Source organism: Ambystoma mexicanum, chromosome 7p (genome assembly GCF_040938575.1).
Source record: "Ambystoma mexicanum isolate Mex_15411 chromosome 7p, UKY_AmexF1_1, whole genome shotgun sequence".
Taxonomy (NCBI): Eukaryota; Metazoa; Chordata; class Amphibia; order Caudata; family Ambystomatidae; genus Ambystoma; species Ambystoma mexicanum.
The window spans coordinates 934,875,168-934,895,985 of record NC_090939.1 but is presented as its reverse complement, the minus strand read 5'-3'; the positions used below and the strand labels follow the sequence as shown (position 1 = coordinate 934,895,985).

Genomic DNA, 20,818 nt, shown 5'->3' with positions numbered 1-20,818 from the left:
CAAACCAGGAGTCTAATATCTAGAGTGAAGCTAGACAGACCCCCAGTGCACTCCATCAATCCAATCCAATGATAAAATACATACAGATGGTCACCATTCACCATATTTAAAAAACAACGTATCATATGCAATATCAAACACACAACTAATCATTGTGACAAAAAAGAAGAAAACGTAACGGTAAAAAAAGAAACAGAATTAGAACCTTACTTCACAACAGAAGAGCACCGGAATCACCATTCTGTGGCTGATGGCCCTCAATGAACTTTACAAAATAACATATTGTAACAAATTGAACAAGGTGATCTAAATTCAAAAGGTTATCCTAAATGCAATTATATTATCTGAAGACAGGCACGCTAAATTCCAGGAAACCGCCCTGTGTGAACCCCCTTTCTGCATTTTCTTGAGTACATCTATGCCTGTAACACTCAAGTTTTCCAGCGCCCAGTTACCTCAGGGTTGGCGCGTGATACAAATAATAAACAAATACAAAATACCAAATATCTCATCCATTGAACCTCTGCATTAATTCAAGAAGCTCAATTTCAAGTCAACTATGGCACATAATTATTTCAGAAAATACCAACATTTGTGATGTCAGCAATTAGGTCACGAAAAGCAACGCGCACCTCGACCTGCTAACGCTGTTAATGGGATCACCCCGCCCTGCAGACCGCCACCGACGGGAAGTCAGAGTAGGATGACATTTTAGGTTGTCTCTTGACTTTTCAACCAAATTCATCCCTTGTAACAAGATTTGGTTTGTAGTTGCAGTTGAAACATTTGTTATCTTGAAAAAACATACCCATACCACTGCCAATCTGAAAAGCATGAGTACTTCCAGCCCTCTTTTCAGTGCTGAGACTTTTAAGAGGACTCCACCAGTTTCAGACAGAGATCAGACTAGACAATATTACCTGAGAAATAAACTGTTTGGAAAGTTGCTGGAACTCTGCGGTGGATGGGTCACTCAACTCCTCCCTGTATTTTTCTCCCGGCAGGTGAATGCTGAACTCAACCATCTGCTCTGCTATTAGAATGAGAGGCTTTTCAGTCACTCGGCCAATCTCATTGTTTATCTGTCAAAAACAAGCCAGTAACAGCTGTTAACGTCTGCACATTGTTATCCACATTTAAGAACATACAGGAAAATTGAAGTTAAGCAGCAGCAACAAAACATTTAGTATACATTCGAAAAGGAATATGAGACATTTTAGGTAATGTGTTGATTATACTGCATGCAATACAGCTTGATGTTGATTCAATTGTATCACTCTTCTTCATTTTCAATTCTTTTTTAACAAAATCAGTTCTTTTGAGTAGCAGAATATAAAGTCTTCCAGGCTGAAATTCGCTGATTCGTGGCTTTGGTAGCAGCACCACTTTCAAACTAGAAATCTAGATTACACCTCCTGGCTTTCAATGATTAGCGGTGAGCCAGTTAACAAAACGTTATCAGGGTTGAAGAAAGGAAGAAGCCATACACGAGTTTTGGCTTCTTCCCAGAGTTTAGAGAGACTCCCCATGCTGGAGGTTGTAGTTTGTGGAAAGTATAGCATTTATTTATTTATTTATTTATTGCATTTGCTGGTAGCACCCAGACCCGGAGGTATCATGGTGCTAAAAGATTACATTATATGGTTACAATACATTGGACAATTATGTAAGTACACATGATATACAGGACCCAAGGGAGTAGCTTGTTATGCATAGGGGCATTCAAGTGGGTGGACATGAGATACAGTATACATGAGGGTAGCTTAAGCATATTTGTCGAATAAGGCAGTTTTCAGATTATAACGGAAAGGGGAGTAGGAGGGCTCATCTTGGATGTGGGGGGGCAGGAATTATCAGAGGGTGAAGGCAGTGATGGAGAAGCTTTCTCTGCCAACTGTTTTCCTGTTGGATCTGGCAGTGGTCAGTGATAAAGTGGAGGAGGAGCGTAAGTAGCGCGGGTTTGTGATTCTGGTGACACGCTGGTTGAGGTAGGTGGGTGTAAAGACTGGAGGGGGTATCTGTACTTCTGCCTTCTATATGGCAGAGTAAAGGCACAGAGCACCCCTGCCACGGTTCTCTATATGGTAGCTATGGACGAGCAACCAAGGCTTACGCACTCATGACGTGATGCAGGCTGGTTCTTATGATATGATAGGTTATTTATAACCCGCTTAATACCCAGAGCTTTCTAAGCATGGACCCGGGGATCAAACCTGTGCTGATCTGTGTCGTCTTGCATCCAAGGCGAGCACGTTGCTGCTGAGCTATCCTCCCTAGACTAGCAGTACAGTGAGTCCCCAAGCAAGCACACACAAAGGAATGTCCACACACTATGTTATGTGCTAACACAGTTCTTTATATAAAAATAAGGTTCAGAGGTATACACACAATTCAATAACACACTTTGTACTCTGGTAATTCTATAATGGGAAATCTATACAATGCTAGTTGGTATCACACTTTTAGATTCCTTTAAAATGCATCAACGGCTGGCAGTTATTATAGAGCATACAAATCTTTCAGTAAGGTGTATCAACATAGACAATAAGGAAGGAAGGCAGGTTAAGGTTAAGTAATGGCAGAATGCTTTCTTTGGATATAGATACACAATTCTGAGTGAGGATCCCCCTCCAAACTGGGCAACATGTAATAAATGTATTGACAAGCCCAGACCATAAATGCTTAATAAGCCTTGCTTCTTGGTTAAAAAGTGGAACACTTGCAGTGATGTTGCCGCTTGGACCTTTGCAGTGCTCTTCGATGATCAATCGTGGAAGTCCTGGGAAGATGAGGCATGTGGTACACATCGATGCAAAGTATTCGGTGCCCCAAAGAAGACTCAGTGATAGATGCAGGCCCAGCAACGGGTGTCGGGAGTCGCTTTCGCCAGTCCTCTGGACTGTCGGTGTTGCAGCGGCAACATGTACCTCGTGATAGCTTCGGCGATCGGGACTCGAACATGGGCTGGAGCTCGGATCTTCACTCCGTCAGTTTCGTAGGGACATCTTTGTTGGCTTCTGGTGGCGGGAAACCCACTGGCAGACTTTCCTCAGTAGCCGGCGACCTCGACTTTCTCTTCTTCACTGGATAATCCCTTTATAGAGCACTTCACTAATCAGCCCCTTCTTAAAAAGAAAAACATCAGCATTTGACTGAACAACTCATTTAAATATTAAAGCCGAAGAACACAACTACATCAGATAGAGCCTTAACAAATGCAGTAGAAAAAACACTCAGACAGGCCTTTTTCATAAAACTGCAATGAATGGCAATTGACTTCACACCCTGTTTGAAGAAAAACACTTTCCCAGGAAATGAGTCCAGAACATTAGGCCGTTGGAGAGGCCCGTAAAGGAAAGCGCAGGAAATGTCACTGTGCTAGGCAAGCAAGAAAATATAAATATTTCACGGGACAGACACTTGGGTCAAATTATGCAATCACAGACTCGTACTATCACTTTAAGGAATGTAATATGTGTAGTAAGTACACTACTCCTCATCAGCAATATAATATCATACTCCCAACATGTGCACTACCCCGAGCCATACAACATCTTACAAAAACAAATACATAAAACACATCTACATGTTGAAACACAATTGTGCTTTGGAAAGAAAAAAGCCACGGAGTAAAATATGCTATCAATGCTGAAACCAACCAAGTAAAATAATTTCTTCAGACATAAACAAATAGATATCATGGCCACTAAGGAATCCACGGAACGCACAAACATGTGGCATGAGGGTCTCTGGTTTATAAAGGACTAGCTTAAGTAACCATTCTCCGAACAGGTTCTGTAGACAGACATGATAACACTAATCCTGTAGGTAGCTGTTCTGATTTTCTTATCGCTTGATGTGCTTTGCACACTGAAGTAAACTGCACTGAAAATGGGCGTGTGTGGCTGGCTGACATAGCGCAGAGCAGACATTGGGTGGAGGCGAGAGTTGGTGTGCTGCTGCATACTGGGACCTTCTGTGTTCTCTCCCCACCTGTCGCCTCACCCTGGTGTGGTGCAGTTCGTTGCAGTGCATTGTGGTGCAAATATCTTGTAAACCGTACATCCTAGAGCCTGGACCTCGAGTTTTGTTCCTCGAGTTGGGACTGGTCCTTCTACGACCACATTGATGTTTCACCAATTTCAGGCAACCGTCTCATGTGTGAAGGTGCTGAAATCCAGGGAAAGGTGTGGGGTGTCAAAATGACATGTAGCCAGTAATGCCTGGAGGGTCCTAACAGCTAACTATGCAAAACTTGGTGCAGATTGTTGAAACAGTGTGGAATTGTATTAGAAATAACGCTTCACCAAGCCACAAACCCACAAACACATTTTGACGTGTGCTGAAATCTGGGGAACTTGGTGGGGTGTCCAAATGTCATGTAGCTAGTAATGTCCAGAAGGTCGTAACAGGTAGTTATGCAAAATTTAGTGACGATTGGTGAAACGGTATGGAATTGTATAAGGAGCAACGCTTCACCACAAACACACAATCAAATTTGGACTTTTGCTGAAATCTGGGGAAAGGGGTGGGATGCGCAAATGTCATGTAGCCAGTAATGTCACGGGAGTCCTAAGAGGCAACTATGCAAAATGTGATGCATATTGGTAAAACGGTGTGGAATTGCATAAGGAACAACGCTTAACCACAAATCCCGCCACAAACAAACACATTTTCACTTTTATATAGATAAGATAGATTAGGAAAGTGGAGGAATGCCGGGTAGGATAGGTAGAACAGTAGAGCGACTTTCTATGGTCATAAAGAGGGTTGATATAGGTCAAACAATGCAGTTTTCCCTGCTCTAGAAAGCAAGATGCTTCAGGATATAGCCCCGGATAGTTTCCAGCACTTACAGTCTTTGGAGCTCATTTATAGTGTGACACAAAGTGCCTTTCCGCCACACATACTCAGAAAAACCATCGGAATAGCAGCGGTATTGCAAATGCCATATTCCCGCCTATCACGAGTACAGGGAAACCAGTGCAGCATGCACTGAAGTAACTGGTGTTAATACACCAATACGACCAAGGACATAGATTAAATACGCCCCTGGCACCTCTGCAATGCCGACAGAACAATGGCCGCCCAATATCAGAAAGTCACTCCTCTGTGATGTGGAGGCAGTGGTTAGTTTACTTCCTCCATCTTCTTTGCAGGTGCTTCCTTGCCCTCTGGAATACCTTCTGATGGTGGTGTGGGAGTGGGGGGGCTGTGTGTGCGAGGTTGGCTTACTTCCTGGGATCTCATACCGGACACATGTGATGGGGACGACTCAGGCTGCTGCAGCTGTAAAAGGGCCTGTTGGAGTGATTGGTCCTGTCAGTCAACCACAGTTGTGAGATGTTCCTGCACATTGATGGTGGCCTCCATACACCGAACCATGTCTAGATGCATGTCACGCTGCAGGATACCAACAGCCGGCTCGTGTAAATTCCCTGTTTGATGCTGCTTGTCCAGCATTGCTTTGCTCAAGCCTCCTCCTGCCTTTTGTGGACTGTACCTACTTCACTCTTGCCTTGTCCTTAAGCCCATGATGGCTGATGTGTGCTTGTCCAGGGATTCCTTCAGTGATGCCTGGATCTCATTCCGGCATGTGAGGAGCTGGTTATGCTGCTCCAGTTGTTGGAGTATCTTCTCCTGGATGTCCAGCTGTTTTTCAGCTGCATCAGACTGCCGTCCGGCCTCATGGACTAGATTGCGGTGGCCTGCAACCAAGGCGGCTGTCCGGTCATGGACTGCACATTGTGATGTGAAGTAGGTTTGTTCTGTGGGGTAGACATCCTAGGCGGAGTGTTGGTACACTCTTCTGCCTGAACGTCTGAGTATTCATGCATGCCACCATGCACATCTTTATCATCTCCCCACTGCATTTTCAGAAGGTCAGCAGCTGGCACCCCTTCCTTGTCTTCTTCCTCAACTGTTCCCACCTGTGACTGTGTGTGCTGGGGTTGGCCGGTTGGTAGTATTACTGCTACTGCTATCCGATCCACTCTGGCTGTGTCTACTGTGTCTGCACTGATGTTAATGGCATTTGTAGGATCGCCATAGGTGCTGGCCATGTGCCCTGGTGTTGCAACATACTGCTACTTGCAACTCTTTCTGTGCCATATGGCATGTGCAGCTTCATGGCCACTGGACTGCTATAGTGTGTTGCTTGCATGGGACAAAGCATATATTCATGGCATCAGCTTGTGGTCAGGCAGTATGTTTGTATCTCTCTCTGCCTAGTGTTGTAGATGCATGTCTAATGGGTGTTGCCGGAAGGTTAGTGGTTGTGCACTTGGCATGGGGGTAATGATGTTTGACATGTGTACATGTAGCACCTGTATGATTGTGAATGTATTTGTGTTCGTGGTTCATATATGTATGGCAGGATTGTTGTTGTCCACTCACCTGTGTCATGCCCCTCCTCTAGAACCGTCACGCTCTGCACTTCAATCATTGGGAGCACCTCCTGCTCCCAGGCAGTCCATGATATGGTCTCTGGTCCCCCCCTCACTGGTGCTGTCCTTGGCTTCCTGTGCCTTTGATATTTATTTGCTTGTGGCACACTTAAGGTCATTACACCTCTTACCTAGGTCTTCGTCCTCCAATGGCACAGTGGGTACAGCATTTACTGCAGTGACTAGTCCCAACCACATGTACCTCTTCCCATTGCCACCTAAGATGTGCATCTCTGCGCCAAGGCATGATGCCTCTACTGGCATCATGTTGTCCAGCAGCACCTGCAATTCTCTGTCTGTGAACTGTGGGCCCTTGCACTTGCCATTTCCAATGTGCAGTAATATGCCTAATTGGGCTTTATGAACCTCCTGCAGGGACTTTGCTGGAGACCTGTAGCAGCGTTGTTTCTGCCAGCAGTTAGACCACCGTCAGAAAGGGTTTGACGTCACTTCAGCCGGAGGGTGGATCGCCACCAATGACAACAGCAGACACGGACCACAATCGATGTTTACACCGTTTTACCGCTGTACCAATGCAAAGGTCATGATACATTGGTATACGGCGTCGGATGCCAGAAGCAAATGTCAGCTGACTTTTAGGCACTCTCTAAATGAGCTCCTTGTCTATCTATTCACATTCCTTACAGTTCCAGTGGATCTGGATATCCAAGACAAAGGTTGTGGTTCCGTAATTTCACTTGACCGTGTCACCTCCCGAGAAGGTGAGATGGCCTCCAAAGGTAGTGTGACCCCTGGATTCCTCAGGGGGTCTGTATTGAGCAGCTACACAGTTGCCCCTCTGGGCCGAGGTGTCTCCTAAACTTGGCTTTTCCACCTGAAACAACTTACAAAGGTATGGCCCGCTTTCCAATTTGGTCTGGACATGATTTTCTTCTCCCCTGCCTAGGTATTAACTCCAGGGTCTTGGGGTAGTGCTCATGGCATGCTCTTGGCTACCATAGTCTAAACATCTTCCTCTCTTTTGGGCCTTGCTATTCCTGGGGATATAGCATCCCACTAGCTCTGTCACGTCAAATAGAGCCTGTGATTTGCTTTCAGAAATCATAAGGGATATAATGCCCATTACTCTCATCATTAAGCTTATACATATCTTGCGCCTCTGACTCTCCTCAGACCTAACAACCCTCTACCAGCTTCTGTCCCTAGATCCTTGGCAGACCCCCTACCTTAGCGTGTATTCCTGACAGGGTTCTGAAATACTGTGCTTACCTAAAGCTGACCCACTCGTGGTTCTGGCTCTGCTGTCAGGTGATCCTGCATGTCTTTACTTTCCAACTCTTGCCCTCCTCCCCTCCCGCTGCCATGACTCCAGCCTCTTGTCTTGATACTGCTCCGCATCACCTACTGCTATACACTTTGCTCCTGCTCCACCACCTCCTCTTAATTCTCCTCATCCAACCTCTCCCCCGCTCTCTTCTTTGTCCTCTTCTCCTTTCTCCTGTTCTCCTCCAATCTCTCTCCAGATTATCTTCCTCTCCCAGACCTGACCTTAGGAATGCCATCCTCTTCCCCACAAAACTAATGGAACCTCTATGCATTTTATAGTTTGGGTAATATGGTGATTGGGGCAATACGGGCTTTAATTGGCTGGCCCTGCCTGCTGGTTTTCCCTGGCCGCGATTGGCTTAGGCCTTGCGTGCCTGACTCCCTCGATGATGGGTGCATTCCCCTCCTTCTGAATTCCAGATGAGAAGAGTTTTCTAATGGTTTAGTTTGTGTCCTGCCTGTCCAGACTATCATAGCTCCTTCCTGAGCCATTGCTCTGTCTATCATGTTCACAGGAAACTGGCTTTCGGGAGAGCAGGGGGAGAGAGACAGAGACAGAGAGAGAGAAAGAGAGACAGAGAGACAGAGAGAGAGAGAGTGAGAGAGAGAGAGAGAGAGAGAGAGAGAGAGAGAGAGAGAGAGAGAGAGAGAGAGAGAGAGAGAACTATCACTTATGTCACCGGGAAACACCCACAAGACTGCATGTGCTTTTTGCTTTCTTTTGTTGGTCGACTGGAATTAAAGTATTTTGCTATCCTTTGCCTTTTAGGATACTAAAATACCGTCCAATTCCAGGCCAAATGCTAAATGATGGAAAACACAAAATCTAAGGAACTCTCAAAAAATGCCATGGTACAAAACTAATACTCAAAGAGACTGTGACAGGATCAGGGACCAGACCCTGGGGTAGGAGGTCTATGATGGTGCTTTCCAGAGACAATCTGGCCCCAGTGGTTGTATGAGGGAATTGGGAGTGCCCCAGTCTCTGAATCCCCCTTTTGTGCCTGGTTACAAGTGGGGTACACACTTCGGATCATTCCATACCTGCTGTACAAGATGCTGGCCATTGTTTTCTCGCTTACAATTCAGAACTCTCAAGCCCAGGAATCTTTGCGGCAGAGGACGGAACATGCAACCCACCAGCGAGAAATGTAGCAGTGATTGTAGAGCAGCAGAGCCAGCGGAATATTGCTCCCTGTAGACCGGCAATCAAGACGCCAACATTGACATTCACAATACCAGGCCGTAGCTGAACCACACATTAAGCCTGTTGATCTGTGTAAAGCTGATGTGACATCTTTAAATATCCCCAAAACAGGAAAGACTGTTTGAGACTTCTAAGGTTAAAAATCCCCTTTTATGCCAGAGGTACAGTGAAAGGAAACCTATAAATAATGGCTTAACTAAACTGCCTTTTCATTTTCAAGTAAACTCTTGTGATTTTTCCTTAAATGCATTTAAGAGAAATAAAATTGCATTTAAAAATAGAAAGCTGACAAGAAACCCTAATTTTGTTGTTACGGACTACACGTCCCATAATTCCCTAAGTACTGGGACGAGGAAGCGGGCTCAAGAGCAATGCTGCAGGAGTAGTCCGCATGTTAAGCATAATGTCCCACACCTGACGGAAGCAGAGAAGTTTAAAAAAAAAACTCAGGTGCAGGCCATTAGATGGAGATGGAACTGGAATAGTCACAGCAGTAGCAACAACAGAAGGAGAGCACTTTGTTGACAATCCAAGCAGAAGTTGATGGAAAGAAGGGGTGCTGCGGCTTTAGCCAAGCAGATTTCAGCTGCATGTCCTGAGGGGGTCCTGTTCCCCCTAAAGCTGAAGTGCAAAGGTTGCACAGCAGAAGGCATGAAGGAAGACTGTGTTTCTCCATGTGATCCTGATTGCAGAGATTGCATAGCAGGAAGCATACCAGAGACTGTGGCTGAAAGTTAGTGTACATCCAAGGGTCCCCGCAGTGAGACAAGCTCCATAACTGCATGGCTGGCATGAAGACACCTTCACCAAGAAAGGGCGTATGTTTATACGAAGCCAGAAGCAGTTGCAGTCCTCCAGCACACAAAGGGAATGTCATGATCTCTGCTTCCAAAAGGTCAGGGTTTTCCCAACTCCCTTGGAAGCAGATCCATAACCCAGGTTCCGAGGGCCAACCAGTCCCAATTGGGACCTTTTGGACCCAGTCCTGGCGCCAGTGGCACCAGGCTCATAAATGTGCCCAGTCCCAGCGCTGGAAGCGCCGGGCTCATGATGCTTGGGTGGACTTACCTGCAGCAGACCATGCTGCTTACTTGCCTGCCAGCTGAGCCTCTGATCCTCTTCTGTTTGGAACTACTTTTCCTGTTGGGTGGGGCAGGAGCCACTCCCTAGATTCAGAACACTGGAACTCTTCTGGAAAGCAGGAACTCTTTTCTTACCTAGGCGTGGCTGTGGAAGGAGACACCTAAGCACTACAGGAGGCTATTTAAACCACACCCGGTGGATGAATCTTGCTTTGCGTTATTCTGCATCCTCTGCAGCAGAACGCTCATCGTGTCTTCTGCATCGGATCCTGGGCCTAAGGAAAAAGGCTTACCATCCTGAATCCAGTCTTCAGCAACACCTATAAAGACAAGAAAGAACAGGTTAGCATTCCGGCATCTGAAAGACAAAGGCTTACCTACTCTTCGTGCGCTCCGGAGGTCTTCACACTGCATTCCGGCATCTGAAAGACAAAAGCTTACCGACTCTTCGCACGCTCCGGAGGCCTTCGGCGCTGCATCCTGCATCTGAAAGACAAAACAAGGTGCGTTTAAAGACATTGGGGAACTTTGATACTCACGTGCCATTACTCCTTTCCACATCAACCCCAGTGGGTATTCCGGCACCCTGCAGCCGCTCCGAACTCGTACCTGCAAAATAAAAGACAGTTAGAGCGCATCGTGAAGCAGGCAACAAGCGCTTACTTACGTGCTTCCAAGCGCTTCTATTCATCATACGGACTCCATCTTCAACTCACTTCAGCCCGTCATCCGCCATCGCCGGAACCTGCAAAACAAGAGACATCATTGCCCAAAGAGCCAACCGGGTGCTACACATCACCTTTGAAGATACGGTAGTCGCCCAGTCAAGACCGGCGCCTCTGCGAGAATCAGGTGAGCGTTACAGGGAACAATAGAGAAGCCGGTGAGTGTTACTGAGCATTCTGATCCCTTGCACGAACAAAGGCAGGCAACAGTATCCAAGCAGAGTCACTCGCGTGCAAGTAAAAGCAGTATTAAACCGACTATTGATTGTCGGACAATGGGAAGTTACAAAAGTAGCGCTTGGGTATAAGTGAATATTTTTATTAGCACTCGCGTAAGAGGAAAACTCTCTGAACCACGTTAATTGAATACTAAAATCTCTGAAAACCGGTGAAAGATTGGTCATGTGTTCTTAAAAGTGATCCAGGGGTAAAGGTTAACCGAAGAGTCAATTGTGAAGCAGTTGAAAAGAATGTAACATTGAAGTTAAGTGACTGAACATTGACAATTGTGAGTTCTAGAGAACAAGCATTGCCCAAGCCAAGATTGAAACAAGCATTTCCCAAATCCAAGAGTGGTGCAAACATTTCCCAAGCCACAGGTTGTACAAGCATTGTCTAAAGCCAAAAGAGAATAACAATAAGACATTCAATTAAATTACTCTGGTTGGCAGGAAGCGAAGAGGCGAATGCAAGATTGTAAAAAGGTGAAGCTTGCTGATTGTGATTGTTCTCTAAATGTTGGTATAACTCACATTGCCAAAGCCAGGAAGAGGAAAGGTAGAATTAAGTCCTCAAGGGCATTTTGGTTGTTGATGTGGCAGAAAGACAAAAGTGGTAAAATGGCTGACCTTCTGGAAAGTGAATGTTCAGGAGAAGAGTGCCTTGCTTACTTGGAAGTGTTGAGGGGCACTAAAGTGAATCTTGCTTTCTGAAAAGGTGTTCAGTGTCACAAAGGTGCAAACTGCGGAAGCTGCGGTAAATATTGATGTTGCAGAAAGACAACTGGCAAAGAGGCTGCCCTTCTGAAAGGTGAATGTAAGAGGAAGAGTGCCTTACCTACATGAAGGTATTGAGGAGCACGAATGTGAATATTTTATTTTCTGAAGAATTGCTAAAAGTCACAAAGTTGCAAACTGTCAAAGCTGTGGTAAAACCATTGGTTGTCCATAGATGTAAAACTTTGACAGCACAATTGAGCGTGGAACACTATCAGGCAGGTGAGTTACCCGATTGGTGAATCCCTACAAATGTTAACCTTTCATGAGAGTTATCCAGATGGAAACAGAGGTGTTGTGAAGTCATCCTGTCAAAGATTTAAACTGTGATTCATAGTGCTATAAAGAGACAATTGAAAAGTGCTAAGAAGAAGCTGTGTTACTTTAACCTTGCCTGAAGTTGTGTTTCTTTGGATCTGACAAGGAGCTATATTTCCTCTTTGACATTTATAAGTTGCAGCAAAGTATCTTGACCCAGAATATTATTGATGCTATTATATGAAGTGGAAATTATTCTTCAAGGAAGAAGAGCAATCTTTCTTTTGGTTGAACATTGGTTAACAGAACTTTGTTTTGACAAAGTGAAGGAGCCAAGAACTGAATTGGATCTTAGTTGCAAATCTGGATTTTCTTGTTTCTTTTTGGTGAACAGTGGAACTGAGTCTAACTTGAGCCCTGGGGAAGGGGAGGTCATTGGGGTTATAAAGAGTGACTGTGAATACATTGGAAATACAATTGTTGATGTTGTTGTGAATTGCCATATATTTTCTTGTGTAGTTTATGTTTAAGTGTGAGGGCCAGATATCCTTTGTTAGAGTGTTTCCTTTAGATTTTGATAGGCAGGAAAATTCTTGTCAGGGTAGGGATAGTGAGGAACTTGATAAAACATATCATTTAATAAAATGGCATATTTTCTGAAATCATCAAAATGTTGTCTGCCTCACATCTCTGACCACCTCACATATGGTATCAGGGGTGGGATCGGAATCAGCTGATACAAACTGGGGATCCACTATGTTTATGGCAGATTCTGATCAAATAGAGAAAAGTCAGAAAAAGATTGGCATAGTCATATTCCTCCTTCTCGTGAAGCTTATACTTCCCCTGTTGCCCCGGGTTCTGACACCTCCCTTACTGGGGAGGAAATGAGCACTGATTCTTTTTCCATCAAAGGAAACTGGAGGATAAGAGAGATTCCTTGTAATCAGTGGCCTCTTAAGATGAATGTTGGAATAAAACATCTAAAATCTAGAGGCAAGCTATTAATCCCAAAAGACAATCAGTAGAACTGAACTGAATTTATACCATCTGTATCTTCCCCAGAATTACACTATACCTGGGAAAGATAAACTTCTGGTGGCAAGGAATTGAAGTTCATGATTCTCAATCTCTCACCCACTCCCCATGAAATACATAGAGGAGATAGAGTGGGGAGGTTGATGTATGATGTGACTTGGGAATCTTGAAATGTGGAGAGAGTTAAACCTACAAATTCTTTAACTGAGTACAGAAAATAAAATTCTACATGTAAGCTCAGTGACAATCCTTGTAAAGGGATTAAAAAGAATGAGAACACGGACAACATGCTATATTGTTTTCAAAGGGAAGACTCCTGTCCCAATCTTGAACTCCTTGTCAGAAACCATTTAGATGATACGTGGAGTTTGTGGGATGAACAAGATATTCACCCTAATATGGGAGCTAAAAGATCTGGTGACATTATAAGAAATGATTTCAAATCTTGTTCTTTGGACAGGATTTTTTTTTCACCTGATGATTATTATAAATTGTGATCTCCAGGTTACAATACACCTCGGAAGTCCATTTTAGAGACTTCCCAGAGAAACAGATCATATTTCAGGGATCTAGATTTTTCAGAGAAAAATGTACCCTCTGTGTTGGGTTGCTTAAAATGTGGGAGGTTTGAACATCCTGTGTATAGATGCATGTCAAAACTTCCCCATGATATTACAAGGGATGAATGAGAAGAGGAAAAACAATTAGTATCTGAGGAAAGTATACTGTGCACAAACTATTCTAAGGAAAAGACAGAAACTCAGCCATATGTTATGCTTTGAACTGGAGAAAAGAATAGTTATTGGGCCCCTATAATACTCCAAGGGAAAGCAATTCTGGCTCAGTTGGATACTGAAAGTAAAGGTTCTGCTGTACAAACTAACATTCTTCCACCCAATTGGAAACCCATAGGTAGAAAAGAAATAAGCTGTGTCCACTTCCGACTCCTGGCTGGGGTGAGTTTACTGTTGCTCAGTCACAGGGCCCCAACTTGTTTGATTTTTCTGGCGGCATTCTAGCATTGCATCACCTGGCTAGAGGCACATAGTTGTGCTTTTAACTTTAACATTATTTGTTCCCTTAGCACCTGCTCTCCCGCTCCCCCTCCCTACCCCTTGTCCACGCTTCCCTTCCTCCCCCTCCTCCCACCCTCCTGGCCCCGCTCTTCCATTGGTGAGTTGCGCCCTTATCTGACGGCTTTCTAGGCAGTCACTGTCGTGGCTGCCCCCTCGGCGAAGGACCCTGAGGCAAAGGACTGCTCCAGTGGAAGGAGCTCCAGTTGCTGTCTGCCGGTGTCTGCCGGAGAAGCAAGAAGCCTGCAACCGTCAAACTACTGCGACAAATCAGGAAAGTTGCATTTGGGGGTTTTACATTGCTGTGTTTGAAAGCTAGGCCTTTTTCCCCCTTTAGGAAAGTAGAAATTGGGTATTTTACATTGCTGCTGTGTTTGAAATCTAGTCCTTTTTTCCCCCTTTTAGAAAAGTTGAATTTGGGTGTTTTACATTGCTGCTGTGTTTAAGTGAGAGTACCTTGTACTACTGAGTGTACCTGTCTGCTCCTTCTGGGCGTTCCCTACTGTGTGACACCCCCCCCCCCCTCCCACCTGCACAACCCATTAGAACTCTCTTTCACTTCTAGGTCCCCCACCCCGCAAGGGGTGCAGTTCTACTGTCGTGAGTCACTTGTTTTCCCCACCTGTGTTTTCCCTATTGTGTCTTCCCTATTGTTGTAACCCCGCACCCCCCCACCTCCGCGCATCCTGCATTGTGCGGCACTGGGCGTACGTCTCTCTCTCTTCTCTTGCGCCCTTCTCCTCTCACCTTCCTCTTTCGCACCCTCTATGGTGCTCCCTGTTCCTCCCATCTTCTCTAACTGCTACTCTATCTCCCATCCTTTCCCTCTCACTAAGTCTGGAAAGAAGAAATTCAAGAAGGACATCTTGTTTGCCAACCCTAGACTCCCCATCGCTGATACCTACATCAGTGCTTCCTTCAGGCAGACTCTCATCAACATCCTCTTTGTCGTTCACTCGCAGCATCTATGGACCGCTCATATGGTCTTGGCTCTCTCTCCTATCTCCTACTCTCCCATTAATGGGGGCACTCGGTGAGAGGTCCTCTTAGCCTTCTTCCATTCCTCCAAGACCATCATTAATGTCTACTTGAATGGCACCGTCTTGGTCCAGGGCCCTAGACCCAATCTCCTCCTTTTTGATAGGCGCCCCCTGCGTCTTATCAACTTTCTTCCTTCTCCTGCCACTCCTATTAGCACCTCTCTGGTCACTCTGCAACCTCATTCCTCCACCTTCCCTCTGGCACCTTCCTCCTCCACTCTGGCTACCTTGCCACCACCTGCTATCACCTCTGCCCATTTTCAGGCACCTATACCACTTCTGCCGGGTGTACCCCAAGCCTTTACCCCACACCGGAAGTCTTTCAAATGTGGCAATCTGCTCAATGTTGCCACTCTCAACTCTCGCTCCGCTGTCAAACACTCCTCTGACATCTGCCACCTCCTCGAAGAGCTTGGCCTGGATGTCCTTGCCCTCACTGATACATGGTTCACGGCCACCTCTGTCTCAAGTTTCGACACTCTCATCCCTGATGGCTAAAAGATCCTCTCTGTGCCCAGAACCGACCAACCTGGAGGGGGAGTAGCTCTCATCTTTCCGGAATGGGTCCCTACCTCTGTCATTCCTATGCAGGCCTACTCCTCGTTTGAATGCGTGGTCTGCAGGCTCTTTATCTCTCTTGGCCTCTCTCTGACTGTGGCCACCATCTATAGGCCACCTTGCCAGGCTGCCCTCTTCCCCTCAGACTGGGCAGACCTCTCCACATCGCTCCTTGACTCTACATCTTAACATCCCCTCCTTGGAGACCTCAACAATGCTTCTGATCCCTCCACATGGCTCTTCCGCAACCTCTGCGTCTCTCTCTCTCTCTCTCTCTCTCTCCATTCTACCCTATGGTCTGACACAAACTGTCGGACACACCTTGGATGTGCTCATCTCCTTAGACATCCCTCACTCTCTAACCGTCTCACTTATCCTCTCTCATGGACTGACAACTTTCTTCTTTCCTCTCACCTGACACATTCTGTCCCCCAGGCAAAGCCCACCCCAGCACTGCCAGCTACCTTCTCAGTCATTCGGGCCATGAAGCTTGTGCCAGTTGATGCCATTGCCTCCACCTCCTACTTCTGCGGCTGACTCACACCCTGACACAGCCCTCTCTAATCTGCATCTCACCATTTCCAACACCCTGGACATCCTTGCCCGTGCCATGGGAATCCGTCTGAAGCCTACCTCCAAGTGCAAGTCTTGGTATGAAACGCAAGTGTATGGCGGTTGAGAGGAAGTGGAGTGCATCCTCTGCTTTGGGTGCATCCTCTGACAAACTGGCCTGCCGCCTGCTCCAAAGGAAATACAGACTCTCTGTCCTGTCCAAGAACAGAGTCCACATCCAAGCCTGCATCTCTGCGACCTCTAACAACACAGCCAAACTCTGAGCTGGCTAATCCTTCTGTAGTCTCCACTTCTCCTGTTCCCTCCCAGGCCCTCTGTACGGCCCTGGCTACTCACTTCACAACAAAGACTCAGGGCATCCTGTTATCACTCTCCTCTCCCTCTACCACTCTCGGCCCCCGCTCTGGCCGAATCTCCCTCTACCACTCTCAGCCCACTCCAGCCGCCTCTTCCTCTCCGCCTCCTTTCTCTTCTTTCTCTCAGATAACACCTGATGATGTTGCTAGATAAGTCTGATCTATGAAAGTGCCGTCCAAACAAGTGCTCCCTCGCTCCGCCAGAACCATCAAGGGACACATTGACACCCTTGCTCCAGACTTGGCCAATTTCTGCAATCACTCTTTCGCCATTGATGCTTTCCCCTCTCTCCTCAAGCAGTCCCTTGTGCATTCCCTCCCTAAAAAGCCTTCTACCGATCCCACCTGTCTGGCAAACTGTGGCCCGATCTCTATCACTCCTTTCCTGGGCAAACTTCTGGAAAAGCTGGCCATCTCCCAGCTTACCCTCCTGTAAGGCACCCATGGTGGCAACAATAAAGACAGACACAAGTGATCACAGTTCAACGCCTAATCTAAACCTAAATCTAAGATGGGAGCTAACTTCGACCATTAAATGAAAAATAAGGTAGTCCTTGTGGCGTTGTGTCAAAGTAAAAGGCCTATAGTAAAAAAAAAACTATTGCCAAATCCTCACAACTAATTACAGAAAGAGTGTGGGATCGGGTTTTCAATAAAGAAAGAAGTGTTCACAAATAATAAATCAGGATGTGATTGCCAGGGATCTCCCATGTTTTGAGCACGGGACAAAGTGGATCTCCCGAGCACAACACACACTCAAGCTTTCCCAGCACAAGCCGACATTCTGTGTCAGCTATCAGGTTCTTCGATGGTTAAGTATTTTTTCAATAGAAAGTTTCATGCTTTCAAGGCCTGATTTATCCAACAAACAAACACAAAGTTTGGTTAGTTTTGGGTGATGGCTTCACCCCTGGGTCCATCCTCTTCCGGGCGTAGAAACATCACAAAATCGTACTGAACAAAGCGACTAAACAGTTCCTTTTTCAATGAACTTTGGGTGATAACTTTCCAACCCGGATCTCCCTCTTTCGGGCTCTGACCCCTTTCAGGCGTTAGTCTCCCTCCTTCGGGTTCACCGTGACTTTTCTTACTTTCACAAATCTTAATGTCTTTTTAAACACTTCTTCAGGCTTTGCCCCCTTTTGTCGGCTCCCCTCTGCCACGTTCACTCTCGCCAACTTTTATAACACACTGTTCATACGCTCATTTCACCAAGCGGGACTCATTTCTCTTAGCTTCGCAATTATTTGTCAGTCAAAGACTTTGGACGGTACAGAAGATTTTACAAGACCTCTGTATCACCACTTTGACCTCTTCTCGCCTCTTCCCAAGGGCTTCTGGTTACGGTAGTTTCTTCCATTGGGTAATCGCCCAGAGTTTCCTGCCTGAGCACCGACTTGGTGCCAGACTCCTCTGTTGCTGGTTTTCCCTCTCTTTCACCAATAGTATCTTTTCAGTTTTTCAAAGTTCAATTTAGCCGTTGGCTATTTATCGTTAAACACAGTTGGGTTTCTTATCGGCTCTTTCCTCGACTCACCGGCTATGATTAACTGCTTGGCTTTCTTCTCCTTCGAGTCAAGGTTGGTACCACAGAGACCAGCGTCTCTCCCCGACTTGGTTATCAGTGGAGGATGGTCTCATGTACCGTAGACATCTGCTGCAACACAAGCAGGCTGTTGTTTGTGGTCTTATAATTCCTTCTGCAGAGGTTTCACGGTCTTTGGTTGTAAAGGGCAAGGTCGCTTCTCTCGTCACCCCTCGGTATGCGCCGTCTTTCTCCTCCTCTTGAACTGTCGTGCTGAGTTAGCTCTCACGTCGTATGTCTGCCTCGCTCATCTTGTGCTCCACCTTTTATACCTGTGGGGAAGGGAAAGGGCCGTCAGGTGTGTGTGATTCTGGTCAATTGCCTGACTTTGCCTGACACTTGTATTGGGACATGTCAGGTAAACAGCTCTCATGTTAGTCCATTGCCTTCCGTGTTGTGCAAAAGTGTTCATGACAGGAAAGGGGGGGGGCAGTGTTTTGTAATATCCTACGTGGTAGGATGGGGAAAAGGCGTTGAAAGAAGGGAGGTACCGCGTCTCACCCGTCAGTGTTTCACTCCCACTCCCCAAGGACCTCCATATCCAGGTGATCCTTCCTCACTGGTCCACCCCCAGAAACTGGATCCAATAGCGATGGCCGTGTCCTGGCCACCTGGAGGACAGATCCCCGGGGACTAGCTAGGGAGACATCTTCAGGTTTCTCACACCTCCACCCTAAAACTGTTGGCTGCCTCCAGGCCTGGCTTCACAGCAGCCAGAGGCACGTAAACTGCTCTCCTGAATACCCGTAAAGATCTGCTCTCCAATCTCGACACCAGCACCCCTTCTGTCCTTATCCACCTTGACCTTTCCTCTGCTTTCGACACGTTCAATCACATCATCCTGATCAACCGACTCCGTGAGAACCTCGGCATCACAGATCAGGCCCTGGAGTGGCTAACCTCTTTTCCTCCTGGACCGACCCTCCAATGCCCAACTTGGGTCCATTCTCTCCACCACCTCTCTCTCTCCACATGTGGTGTTCCCCAGGGCTCTAACCTCTCACCCTGACTCTTCAATCTCTATGTGGCCTCTCTGGCCCACCTAATCTCCACCTTCTGCTCTAACTTTCAGTGTTATGCGGATGACACTCAGCTCTCATTCTAGCTCCCTACAGCCTCCTCTCCACTCTCGCACATTTCTGATTGTCTATCCTCAATTCAGGATTGGTCTGCCTCCAACGATCTCTGCCTTAATGCCAGTAAGACAGAGATCCCTCTCATTGGGACCCCTGCTCCCTCTTGCCGCCCTCCATCGTCCTTCTTCCTTCGCCTTCCTGTGAGGCAAAACACCTTGGTGTCCTCTTCGACTCCACTCTCTCCTTCTCACCTCAAATCACTGACCTTTCCAAGTAGACCCATTACCAGCTGCACCTCCTCAGAGGTACTCTTCCTTTTCTCACTGTCCCCCAGAAGCTCCTTGTCTCCAGAGCCCTGGTTCTCTCTAGGTTGGATTACTGTAACAGCCACTTTTTTAATCTGCCTTCCTCTACTCTCCACCCTCTGCAACTAATCCAGAAAAGGACTGCAAGACTTATCCTCGACCTTAAGCCCATGAACCGTATTAGTCCAGCCCTGAAATCTCCGCACTGCCTCGCGGTGGCTGCAAGGATCAAGTTCAAGACCCTCTGCATCGCCCACAAGGATTTCTGGGTCCAGGGCCCGCACTACATTCAACACTCTCTTCCTAAATACCTTCCTTCTCGAGCCCTGCGCTCTGCTGCCTCCAACTCCCTCCCTCTCCTGCTGACCTACCTGTCTGAAGGTAACCAAGCAACCAGTCGGCGCAGCAGAGTCTCACTGGGTACCTGGCTCCTCTTGACCGGTCTCCCTTGCACTGCCTCCGGACCTGTCATTCACTAGGGGCTGTAACCGTTACCTCTACAGTCCGCCGCCTCCTTGCACTTACACAGGGCTGCACTGTCCTGGCTGCTGCCCTGATTGCACTATTCCCTTCCCCACTTTGCACTTCCCTCTTCCCCTTCCCCTACACTTTGCGTTACCGCACTTGCACGATCTGAATGACACAAAGCCTAGTAAGATCGTTTCTCTTGTCCTCTCTCTGTAGCCTCCCTTGTCATGTCGGGCCTAGAAACACATGTGAAAAGGCGCATTATAAATGACTTATCATAACATATAGTAAAGACATCCCTTGACTACACTTGGTGTTACCATTCTAGGGAAGATTTTGTTGGTATTACTGGCAGTAATGCCTGATCTTCCTACATTTTTAATCTTGGGTAGGGAAGTTCCCTATTTTGATGAATGGTTCCACAGATAAAATTGAAAATTATGAAAAATCTCAATAGTCAAGTAAGGAAGATAGATTTTTTGTACTTCCCCTCTTAATTCATCGACTCAAGAAGAGTTATTTACAGATGATCCAGTCTGGGACTGGGAAACTTTTAAACCTACTTTGAATGCAGTTGAGGCATGTGGTTTTCACAAGAGGCGTATGGTCAGCCTAGTCTGCAGATCCACCCAACCCCAACCACTACGTTAGCATCACTTAGCAAGAGGTAGAACCCAGCAGCCACGGCTATCCCACCCTATACTCCAAGAATCAATCATGTCTTGAGGTCCAACACCAGGTTGCCA

General features: G+C 46.5%; 1 protein-coding gene across 2 annotated transcripts in view; it reads right to left on the bottom strand.

Annotated features, from left to right (window-relative positions):
• The window catches only part of IMPG2 (interphotoreceptor matrix proteoglycan 2), a 901,957-nt gene that overhangs the window by 378,974 nt on the left and 502,165 nt on the right, over positions 1-20,818 (bottom strand). For both annotated transcript variants that reach the window (XM_069637266.1, XM_069637267.1), the window contains one exon: positions 921-1,082. In XM_069637266.1, the coding sequence (XP_069493367.1) occupies positions 921-1,082 (162 nt within the window). The remainder of the gene's footprint in view (positions 1-920; positions 1,083-20,818) is intronic.